A 12,358-nucleotide genomic window follows, 5' to 3' on the forward strand; every position below is an offset into this window, starting at 1 on the left:
ACTCTGTGTTAGAAATAAATATATTTTGAAATATTACTGTTTCCCATTTTCAAGGTAGAAGAAATGCTACCATATAGATATATCTGTATCTAAATTGATATATTAGACAGATAGATAGAGAGATAGAGAGATAGAGAGATATAGAGAGAATTAAAGAACTGAAAGGAAAAAAAAAATGGGCTGAAAGATATAATGAATTCCGATGAGAAGCATGACAAGGGTGGGAAAAGAACTACCCTGTCACTTTACTCTGCTTCACAAAGAGGCAGGACCAGAAACTCCAGAATCTTCTGCTTTTTATCCACACATAAGAGATACAACGGTATCGTTTGTGATACAGGCTTTCACGATCCACACCTACAATGATGGAAAAGATGTATTTTGGGATGAGACTGTAAGCCCCAGGACATACAGATAGTTATGGGCAGTAGCACTGGGTTGAGGGGAAGTGCACATTCACTTAGGCTTGTCTTCAAACTAGTGTTGCGCAATGGTGACACGTCTGCCTGTCTCAAAACCTGTCAACACTTTCCCCTTGAAGCTGGGTTGAACATCTATATTTTTTTGTGAAATACTGCCATCAGACTATTCACTGTGCATTGACAGGTTTCAGTAACTGCACTTCTGCGGTGGATTTTAAATAATATAAGGAAGTAATTAATATTATAGAGCAGGTTGATTTATTTAAGCATACTCTGAATCAACAAGGAACATCCAGTAATTACAGAGTTGAGAATGCATAGTGAAAAAGGAGATCTGTAGCAAGTGCTGTAGACTTGACCCAATCTGAAGTGAGCGTTTCAAGATTTGATGGGAAGTGGGCAAAATGTATGTATGTGCTGTATCTGGGGAAGGGGAGAAGCTGACCAGTGCCAGAGGTTCAGCTGCTTGCTGCTCTCAAGCATCTTACCCCTTTCTGCAGGTGCCTTTCACTCTTCCAGGAAAAACCAAACCCAACAGCTGTATCTGCAAACTGCAGACACTGAAGTTCTCCCTTTCCTCACTCTTCCTGTCGTTCTTCTCTGTGGCTGCCGTGGTCTTTATGATTGCATCTGCACCCAGCTCACCACTTTCTGCCTGCACTGGAGGACTTAGTATCGCCTGCTCTTCCTCTTGAAGATGTAAAACGATCCATCACGTTCCCCCCCGCCCCCCCCAAACCCCTGAGTTATGGTTATAGACAGTGCCAACGCACACACCTGCAGAGGGTGTTCCCTGCCCCTGGAGAATGAAGGGGTGGAGTGAGCCGTCTGTGCGGTAGCAGTACTCTGCCACGCTGGCTGCGGCACGTCAGGAGCCCGCCTTAGGCTCGCTGCTGCGGCGTGCAGGTGCTATCAGCCTGCTCTTACATCGTAGCATGTCCCAGCACTACATCCCATGAGCAAGGCAACTCAGCTTATTCGGCAGTCAAACTTCTACTTGCTGACTCCAATTAAAGGCTTTTTAAAAGTGGCCCCTGAGGTTACAAGGAAGCGTACTCTCCAAATAGCTCCCTGCAGCTGCTGGGTCTGTTCATCACCCCCCCCCCCGCCCCCGTCCCCCAGTTTCTGTCATTTTATCATCACTAAAGTTACTGTTTCTCATCCTGCAGTGCTGTGTGCTCCCTGACATGCTGTGATTTCATGGATACGACTTTGTCACCTCATCGGTTAGCAGTGGTACAGGGCTTATAGAAAATACAATGCAGATGTTCCCCGAGCTCTCACTCGCCCACGTGGAGAAGCTCGCCCAGTACAGTGCAGCAGTGTAGGATCATACCAGGTGAAACCTGGAAACAGTTTTTCCCTGGATTTTAATGACGCTCTGCACAAATTAGTAAAATAGTGTCCGAGCCAGACTCAGTGCTTGAACCCTGCTCAATTTCTGGATTAGCTCATGCCAAGCCAATTAAGAGGCTTCTGCACACACTATGGGCTTATCCTATAAACTCATCCTTAGCTTAATAAACTTAGTGCCAGCTGTTCAGCGAAGCTTAGATCCTTCTGTTTTCCTTTTCATTGGGTGTGGTCATTAAAGATTTCATATCGGTTTCAATAAAATCAGGAGCTTGCCTGAGGCTGGCACATTTTCCCTCCATACCTGGAGCACTACCCTGTGCCCCACCTGAGGCCACCACACTGGTACGAAGGGGATGGTCCCTTCTGTCGCCCTGCTTCTTGTAGCTGACACTCACTGTAGTTTGCTGAAGCATTCAGGTAGGATGACAGATACTATATAAATATACAACCCAACAAACACTGTATTGAATAGCACCAAACAAGGGAAGAAACTGAAGAAATTGGTCATTCTATTCCTAATACAGTAATATTTCTTACTCTCATAGACAACTGAATGCAGCACTATCCTAAAGCCAGACGTTTTCCCCTCTTTTTACTGATACCGTTTTCCTTTTTTTTTTCTTTTTTTTTTTTTGTGAGAGAGAGAGAGGAAGCTATTACAGTACTAACCACACAGTGGTGCTAAATGGCATTTGGATCATTTCTTTAGCAGAGTATAAGAAAAGCTATTCCATTTTTAATATATGTAAATAGCACAAGAGTAGTAGTAATCAAGCTTATATTGGATCATAGCACAAAAATAAATTATCAACCAAAACAGATGATTTAAGATGAACACCTTGTCCAGCTGTAGCTGTTTGTGCCCATTTAGTGTCCGAGAAGCAGAGAATGGTCTTTTGCCTCTGCCAATGCACTTAGCATGCTGAAAAGAGCAATTTGTCTTGTGCAATTTTTTATCGTCAAAGGTATTTTCCACAAAAAATAAACGTAGTCTAAGAAGGCTTCATTTTTTTCTCAGTTTTGATATAGAAATGTCTCCATGTGTTTTTGCATAACAACAGAGCAAAAAAAGCATCTGTGCAGTGACTGACAGTTTCTGGTTGCAAGAATTTTTTCGTGAAAAATAAAAGCAAATTTTATAACTGGTTTTGAAATGGGTCAGCGCAGAATTATGGCAGCACTTACAGCTATGATACAGGAAAAAGTGCAAACATGTTTTGGAGCACATGGCACTTTTTAGTAGTGGCTTTGACTGTTTATTATTTATAATTCATAATTGAAAGTTTGGTCCTATTCATTCACTAGCTTTGATTTAAAGGAGGACTGAAATACATATATAACTTTAAATATTTGAGTAATCCCACAGGAACGAATCAGTGTTTTGAATACCATGCAATGTGAAATTGCTTCTGTGCAGGCAAATGAGTAGTGCTGTTGCAGGCTTGTACAGGTAGCATGCATTTTAATAGGTGTCTACAGAATTGCGAATGTCCAGAACTTCTGAAAATCTGAAAACTGTAACTCATGAAAACACATTTATATTATTATAAGTGTAGTGGATCTGAAAAGACAACTGAGTTAACAGCATCTTTAAGAATCCGGATTGCTCTTGTTTTACCTGGGGTCCAGCAAGGAACTTAAGCGGATGGGGTTTAGATGATTCCAAAATGTCTGAAAGCACTTGCATCATTTAAAGCTTAGTGACTGAGTCCTTCCCACTGAGAAAAGTTTTGTGAAGGGCAATGGGCACCGTCTGTACAAAGGCATTCTTTGCTGGAGGACCTGCGTTTTGGGTTTATCTTCTTACCACGCTCCTGCATACAACAAAATTGGCATTCCCTGACCTTCACAGCCTGTCACTGTCCCCAGGCTCACTGCGATGAAGAAGATTAAGAAGGGATTAGGATTATATTTTTTGCCCTCCTGTTCAGTGACAGAGATCTATCATTTACATTAGGCAGCATCAACTGATGTTCTGTTGAAGTGCCCTAAAATTTCAGATATGCCATATCCTGTTACTGAGAAGGCTAAATAAATGACATGAAATACAATGATCAACTCTAAAGTATCTGGATAAGGAATGAATTGTGTCCTTTTTTTTTTTTTTTATTAGAGGTTAAATTACATATTATATAATTCCTCATATAGTAGTCTCAAAAGTGGCCAGGCATTTTGCTTTTGCTGGTTCTGAGATAACTGTATTAGGCAAATTCATATATGGATGCTCTTCATCAGTAAGAAATATTATATGCATGCTGTTTGAATCGGCATTGCCAATTTGAACGTTTTGCCTATACAGTCAAATATATACGTACTTAACTGTAAGTATGGAAAAATTCCACTGCTGTGTAAACTATAAGCAGCACAGCTGAGGCTTAGGACTAATCCAGGGAGAACTGAATCCTATCAAAACACTGCTCTTGATACTCAAACATTCATTTTTTCAATGGTTCCCACTCATTGCCATTTGCGACTGGCAGTGCGTACGGAGGGGTGTGCAGCTGCTCAGCCCGACAGCTCCAGATAGAGCTATTTTTGAGTGATCTGCATAGAGGGAAAGAGGTGACCAGAACGATTTTTAAAAATGAAACAACTTTTACAAATTCACATAAGGAGGAAGCAATGCGTACAAATTTTTAGTCAAAAAAGAAGGGGGTGTGTGAACAGTGTAGAGTTTGTGTCTCATTGACAAAGTACTTTGCGTGGGTATCGTAGCTTCCATTTTATGTCACTAAAACTAGCAGAAAAGTAAGTGATTTGACATCATCTGGTCCTTTAATGCACCCATGGATAATTTACTATTTGGCAGGTCAAGAGGCTGAAGCCAGGAATTTCATTGTTAGAATGAGTATAATGCAAATATAGATCCATGGTCAGAGCCAGGGGAAATTTAAGTACCTACATTCTAAATTTTATTTGACCTAAAACTTCTGTTTGCCTAAATCTTGTCTTAATACACATGTCCAGAACTTTTTCTTTCCCAGACCCTATCAGCTCATAGATGTGTTTATGTTACAAAATTACACCTACAAGCACGAGCTACCTATAGAATATACCCTGGCCTTTCAAAATGAGCTGGTGGTTCAGATTTCTTTCTACTAAACCAGTCGATCATTGGTGTACACGTACATGCCCCGGTTCAGAAGGCAAACATTGGTTAAAATGTGACTGTCCCTGTTTTGCATCTCTCCTACCTAATCCTTTCATCACTAAACTCCAAATAACACTTAACCTTTCCATCTTCAAAATTCATAAATTCAGTAATCTTGAACTTATTCTAGTATGCTAAAGCAACATCAACAGCTGAGATGCCGTGCGCTCCCTTGCCTGAATATCTGATAACTAGCTATTTGGGACACTGTTAGGAGACTGGAAGCAGGACATGTCGATTTGCAACCACTTGGGACTCTTCTACCCTGAGTAAAAACTCTGTTCACCACAGTACCGTACAACAGCTTCATTATCAAAATAACAAACATGAACTCAAAATTTTCAAAATAAAATGCTTACAAGTGAAAATGAAATATATTATCTCAAACATAAAATATAACTCTTTCGTTCCATGCTCCGAACTGGAGCATTTTTCATATGGTTTTAGGTGGAAAATGTCACGTAAAAGAGAAATTATACTTTCTAGACAGAAATAAGAATTGCTTTTCTACCGTTAAAAACTGATATTATTTGTGAAAAGTCATACCTGATATGAAGTGAAACGCTAAACTCCAATTTCGTTTAAGATGACAACCACAGATTGTAATAAAGATACAAACTACTGTGTGTTACTGATGAGGCCTAATTGCACAACATTTCATTCGCTTACCTAGTTTCCCACTTGAGCCATAGGTACATACACCCCATCGGTGCCACATACCTTTTTCAGTTTGATGACTCCTTCCTGGGTGTTCTCATCTGTTGTGATGTCAAATAAGTTTCCTCCATCTCCTGGAACTATGTTGTACTCAATTTCTGCATTTTTCCCAAAATCAGGGTCGACAGCTCTGATCCTTCCAATAGCAGAACCAACGTGAGAGGATTCAGGTACTTTTAAATGGAAGATACCTGTGACAAAGTGGCAGACAGTCATTCTTGGGATTTCTTGATAATTAACATAGTATGCCTGATTAAAACCACGGAGCCTGTGCAAAATAAATAGACTTAAATCATCCAATTAAAATGATGAGATCAAACCAGCAAAGGATTAGGAAAAGATATGCATGTTTTACCCACTGAACATGTTAATTTCCCCTGGTTTCTAGATTTGGTCCAGTGCAACTGTAAGACTCTTAGCATCTCTATCTCTTGGGTTATTTTACCCATATGCTTTACTCTTTTGAATTGAATTCTACTTGTAGATAGTACATGTTTATAAGCATTTTCCCCCTTCTATGTTTAACAGGTTTTAGTATCTGAATTTTTATTTTGTTTGAGAAAAATCTCTCTATGCATTTCACAACAGTCAAAAGGGAAAATTCAGTGGAAAAAGGATTTCCACCCATTTCTGTAATATTCGGTACTATAATTACATGTACAACTCGGGGGTGGGGTGGGGGGAGCTCTAGTTTCTACATTGGTCACCAGAGGGAGCTCTTATTAAAACGTCAATGCTAAACATAAATCCTGAGCTCTGCACACTTCTCTTTTCAGTTTATTTACTATTAATGGTAATAAAAGTTGAAAACCAAACCAAAACCAAAACACAAGAAACTTACACACTTTTAAAATAAGCATTACTATCTATATGTGAGGGGAACAGCTATCTCGAAAAAAATGCCAGACATAATAGTTGCCAGCGAGCACCACCGTGACGAGTATTTCCCGCGGGCAGGTAACGCTCGCCTCTCTTCACGCAGCAGCCTCTGCTGTCAAAACTGCCAGCAGCTTTTGGAGCTGATTTCAGCGAGCCCGGGATGTTTGATGCGCTTCCTCTTGGCTCTCAACAAAGCTGGCATTTGCTTTGCCCCTTCATTGCATTTTCCTGGGTCATCTTCCAACAGCTCTCGCAGAGCAGCCCCTTCGGCGCAGGAAAACATTGGCAATGGCCTTCTCTGTTCCTCTAAACGTGAACACGTAGGAGAAAATGTACACCTCTTTTTCAGGTGTATAGCAGGACAGATATCTGTGACTAGTGGGAGGCATATTCGGGGGATGTCTCAGAGATTTCCGCCTGGTAGTGGTTCAGTCACACTTCACAAAATAAGGCTCTGAGAAGTTGTATATCATGGAACAGCAGGATAGATGACTTTCGCATCCAGCCGCTGAATTAAACAGCAGATGCTATTCCCTGTTGTTATCTCCTTACAATGCATGCTGTGTCAGCCTTTTCAGCTTTGTCATATTTCCAGGTGAGGAAAAAAATGACATTAGCACTGCTGGATCAGGAGCAAACCTACTCTTTTGTAAGCTTGTAGTTTGGGCAATGGTACCTACATAATTGTCTGTTTGATTGCCTCTGAAAAAATGTGGTTTGTCTGCTTCCTCCCTCTCTCCATCAGCATGCAAAGTATGTCTGAAGGTAAAACACGCTTTGTTTGTTTGTAAAAATCCCTGTAAGTAAAGTCTGCTTGTGTCAGCATCCACATCTGGACATTACCATGTGTAGCTTTGTAGTACTTATTGATTGAGCTACTAAAGGTTGCGTGATTTTCATTTCCCTAATTTTTTTCTAAGGGAACATATTAAAGGAACCTTTCTTTCTTTTTCAAAGGGAATGTACTAAAGGAAGCTTTTCTTCTTCTTCTTCTTCTTCTTCTTCTTCTTCTTCTTCTTCTTCTTCTTCTTCTTCTTCTTCTTCTTCTTCTTCTTCTTGTTTTAACAGCTGGAAAGGAGAAGTACGATGCAAAATATTATCAAGACAAGGGTAGCCTCAGCTATGTCTTAGCTGTACTTCAATGACTTCATTCAAGATGTTATGCAGGAGACAATCACAAATCCTCCTATTATCTAATGTCACTTAGAAATATGTGTATTAGTCTCTGCTATGCAAGTTATTCAGAAGAGGCGGAAGAAAAGGGATCCAAAAGGGCTTTGCCTGTACTTGAATCTTGTATTACGTTTCCACAACACAGTTCTGGCCCTGATGCCCAGGTCTTTTACAGACACTTACACTGGATGACAGAAATCATTGCTTCACTGTTTGCTCTTTACAGCCACAATTTTGGTGAACGTAAAGTGTAAGAGCATATGATAATGGATTTTTCCTTCTTCGCCTAGTTGATCTATTCTTAGTGAAGTGAAGAGCACTCAGATTCATTAAAACAAACATTTCTCTATAAAATATTGTACCTGGCTGTAAAGCATATGGGACTTAGATGGAGTCAAAGAAACACTCCATTACTCATTTCAGATTGTTTAGGCTTTTATCAGTTATTTTCAATGACTTGGCATTTCATCACTTCCAGAAATTCAACAGCAATAAAGATGGGGTCATTCAGATTAATTTGAAACTCTGAAGTAATCTTCAACTCTGCCAGAGTCAGATCTCTGAAGATGTAGTACGTAATTACACTGCCATCGTCCTCCTGTAATAGTATCTTCACAGCATATGGAAGCTGCTAATGGTGCTACTGTGACAACTTACTTTCACAATAAAATAAATGGAAACAAATAATGTATATTGTTGCCAGCTCAGGGAAAAACTTCAAGAGAATATAATACATAACATGAAAACCCTTCCCCCCGCCCCCCCCCCCCAGAAAACAGTCTTTGTACAGAGGACATCTGAAATGATCGACACATGCTGCACACAAATTGTAACAGAAAGACAGTTTTGTAGAGTTTTACTTTTCTGTTTCTAGAAGACATTACTTCTTGCTGTGGACTTGCTGTGACAGTTTAGCATGATTCAGTTTTTATTGTCCATTTTGCCTGTATACACTACTACCTCCATTTGCCATAGAGTATATTGAAAGAGGCCTGAGTAATAGCCTTTTATTCCCAAAGGTCCTGAAAACCTTGTTCTCTGCAGCTCCTAGGCATGATGGAACAAGCAGGGCAGACAAACTTACGCAGCAGCTGGTTACGCTGCTCAAACGGCTCTGCCAAATTTTGCAGATTGTCTCACGTGACTTCTCTGCCTACAAAAATCTGTTCTTCTACTTGCGTGAATCTCTTTTAAATCTAAGTTTGCTGCTGGCTTTTGTAAAGGATTAGTGACATGGGATGTCCCAAAGGAGCAAGCCCTTACTTCCCTCAGGCTGCACTATGAAACTGGACTCTGCAACTGGTTACCCTCTTGCTGATTTCAGTCATGTATATTGCATGCGAGTTGGAATATTTTCACATATAGGAAGACTAATAGCAATGCATATTGCCTGGTCAAGATTTCTCACTCTGTTGTAAATGGAATTTAAAAAACAAAATAAACAAACAAACAAACAAACAAAAGTTATTTTTAAGTCCAAAAGTCATGTGCCAGTTGACATGCTTAACTTAAGCAACAGTTCACTCTTAAATTACACTTAAAATTCAACCTAGAATCCAAAACTAGAGAAAGCCCAATGATTATGTATTTTAGCATCAGCATTCAGGCATTCCCTTGCAAAGTCTGTGTAGTCTCTATGTGACCCAAGGTGTGAAACTTCCTCAGAGTTTCAGGTTGAGCAGCATCAATGAGGATGATAAAAATAAGTGAGTGATGCTGCTGCTGAAGCTTTTAGGCTGAAATGACTGATAGGGTTTATTACTCGGCTCCAAAAGCATTCAGGAAACCGAGGTGGAGGTGAGCTAACAACTCATACACGCTGCCTCTGAGTTTCTAAAACAAAGATGGTTCGAAAGCGCATAGCGGGAAGAAATCAGAGCTGAGTAAGTGACAGGTAATCAGTCATATTGACTGAAATTCAGCACACAGTTACAGTTCTTTTGACATGATTAGATTAGTTTTAGTTTTTAAGGCTCAAAAGCTGTTCTGGGGTTTGATTTTTACTTGCAAAGGTGGCTTTTTGTTGCTTTTTTTTTGTTTGTTTCTCCACACCTGCAATTTATGGGTACGCCATCATTTACCAAAAAGATTTTCAATTCTGATGAGAATGAGAAATGAAAACCATCATTGCATCTCATCAGCAAAACAACCATTAAGAAATAACTCAGGTTAACATCTAAGGACTTAGGTTAAATGCATAATGGCCTTCAACCAAACAGCTGTAAATGCTATTTGAGCTTGTTTCTAATCTGTCAACATACATGTACTGTGTATATGCAAGCTTATCCTCTCCTGCTTTTTCTTTGTCTATATTTTTTTCAGTTCCTTCTGGCAGATGCCAAAGTATTGCATTGCAGTTAATTATGATAGCATGAATCTTCTAGGCAACAACAGTGAAAGAAAATAATTTCTTTCTCTTTGATCTAAATCTTTAATGTTTTCTCAGGGAAAAAAAAAATCAGCTTATGTATATTATAGTATTCTTGTTATCTTAAATTATCAAAGCATTTCAGTTTTTATCTTGCCCAGGTTATAAGGGCACTGATTTCTGTCTGTTTAGGAAGAATCCAAAGACAACAGTTCATATTTTTCTGCTGGTGTTTTAACAATAGTGTACTAGGCAAAAGAAAGGATACTGTAAATACAAGCAGATACTCCGTACACTAAACCTGTTACACCAGCTACAGCTAATCGGACCAACGATTAGCAGCATCTGACATACATGCTCCTAAAGCTGGGAAGACGTGATTCAGCAGAGCAGCGAGATGTATCCACGCCTCTCCTGGCTGCAGCTCTGCGCCCTGCAGGGAGCTGGGACCTTGCGTAGGGAAGAGAAAGGCCGTGATTTATCACCGTGTGCTCTGATGCAGGTCACGCGTAACTTGGCATAGGCTGGTAAAACTTCAGTTATGGCAAGGCTGCTTCCATCCTCAAACCCACTGCTCTAAGTTAGGGTTTATGGCCTCATTTGATATAGCATAACCATTCTTAAAAATTCCTGGTTTTCTGCTGTGGATCCCCAAGACCACACCTAGCAAGAGCTACATCTACCCAGGCTGCAGAGATGCTGTTTATTCCACTGATAAGCTGTTTCCAGAAAGCTTTCTAAAAATAAAACTCCCCATTGCATGTCAGAGACTAATTCCACAGAGCATAATATCCCCCTTGTTGGAGCAAGTGTTCAGGAAAGGGGAAATGCCAGTTCATTTTCTCAGCTGAAGATATTCAGACCCACAGCTTCCGTCTCCAAAGAGTGCTAGGTGTAGCAAAGACAATAGAGAATATTCTCTTTAACACCATAAGGTAGAAATAATTCTAGAAGCAGTTGTATGGAGCCACAGACACTCATATACGTGTGTCCTAATTACCTAGGCAAGAAGAATAATCTTTGAAGAATCTTGAGTTTTCTTTGTGTAGTGGCACAGTTTTACTAGGAGGGGAAGAAAATGGTCATTTCTAGAACTTTCTCAAGTTTATAATTAAGAATTTCTCTTGGACGATATGGAGTTGAACTCTGACAAGCTGAGGAGACCAAATCAAGTTCCTGAGTAACTACTTTAATCATGCTGTTATTACTATATAGGAAAGATTCCACCCTTATCACCTCCCCTTCCATTGATCTTGCTATACGGAAAAGCGGTGGCTAAATGGTCATCTGTGCAAAGTCTAACTTTGTCAATGAGTTCATGTGTTACACAACATGCTTCACGGATCTCTGAGGGCTTATGTGGAAAACCAGTTCTCGATGATCAGCTTCTTTATATATCATGACCAATAAAGAACTCTTCTGCTAATATCCAGTCTACTGATTTAAAAATTATTACCAAACAAAAAAAGTCAGTAAAAAGAGTCCAAAATACAATGAGAAAAAGAATTCTTTTTGTATAGTCTAACAGCTTGAATCAAATGTTTTTCTGTAAGTTATATAGTGATTATAAGGAATAATCAAGGGGTAGCATACCTTACAAGCTAGATAAGATAGAAAAAGATAGTTTTGAGGAGAAAATGCCTTTTCTTTTTCAGAATCTCAGGCAGCACGTAACTGGCATTTATCAGGCAGGTCTGCTGGTAATATTCTAGTGATCACACCATCACCATGAAATAAATCAGTACACTTATTCCCTCTATAAAATTTAAATTGCATGATATACGGAAACGTTAACATGATAAAAAGTATATTGCTGAGGATGGGACACAGAGTTTGTAATGCTCTGCTTAACATCTCTGCTTCTTAAACATCTTGTGGGAGCTTTTTCATATTTTCTTTGTTACTCTGGCACAAAATATAATAACACAATTTTACTACAATTCACTCACTCTTACGAATGTGGTCAAAGCATTTATTTTAGGATCTAAGCCAAGTGCTCTAAATCATCTGTATTGGAAGAATCATTCTTCTCTCCATTGACTAAGGAAATTAGGTCCCTATCTTTAGTCCTCTGAGTCACACCTAAGTTGCATGCCTGGAATTACCTAAACAAAACATGCTCAACATCTGTGTTACTCAGAAGACTCCCTGTGAATCTTTGGGTACATTTTATGTAAATGGTTTTCCCTAAAATACGTATTACTTTTCTTCACTATGTTGGCACAGTCTGAAGCAGAAAATTATTATTTTTAAAAGACAAAAATGTGAAATCATCATGTACAAGTGCATAAT

General features: G+C 39.5%; 1 protein-coding gene across 1 annotated transcript in view; it reads right to left on the bottom strand.

Moving 5' to 3' along the window:
* The window catches only part of CDH12 (cadherin 12), a 162,259-nt gene that overhangs the window by 46,864 nt on the left and 103,037 nt on the right, over window positions 1-12,358 (bottom strand). The window contains exon 5 of the mRNA XM_054817707.1: window positions 5,650-5,837. Coding sequence (XP_054673682.1) covers window positions 5,650-5,837 — 188 coding nt within the window. The remainder of the gene's footprint in view (window positions 1-5,649; window positions 5,838-12,358) is intronic.

The sequence above is a fragment of the Grus americana genome, chromosome 2 (genome assembly GCF_028858705.1).
Source record: "Grus americana isolate bGruAme1 chromosome 2, bGruAme1.mat, whole genome shotgun sequence".
Classification (NCBI taxonomy): Eukaryota; Metazoa; Chordata; class Aves; order Gruiformes; family Gruidae; genus Grus; species Grus americana.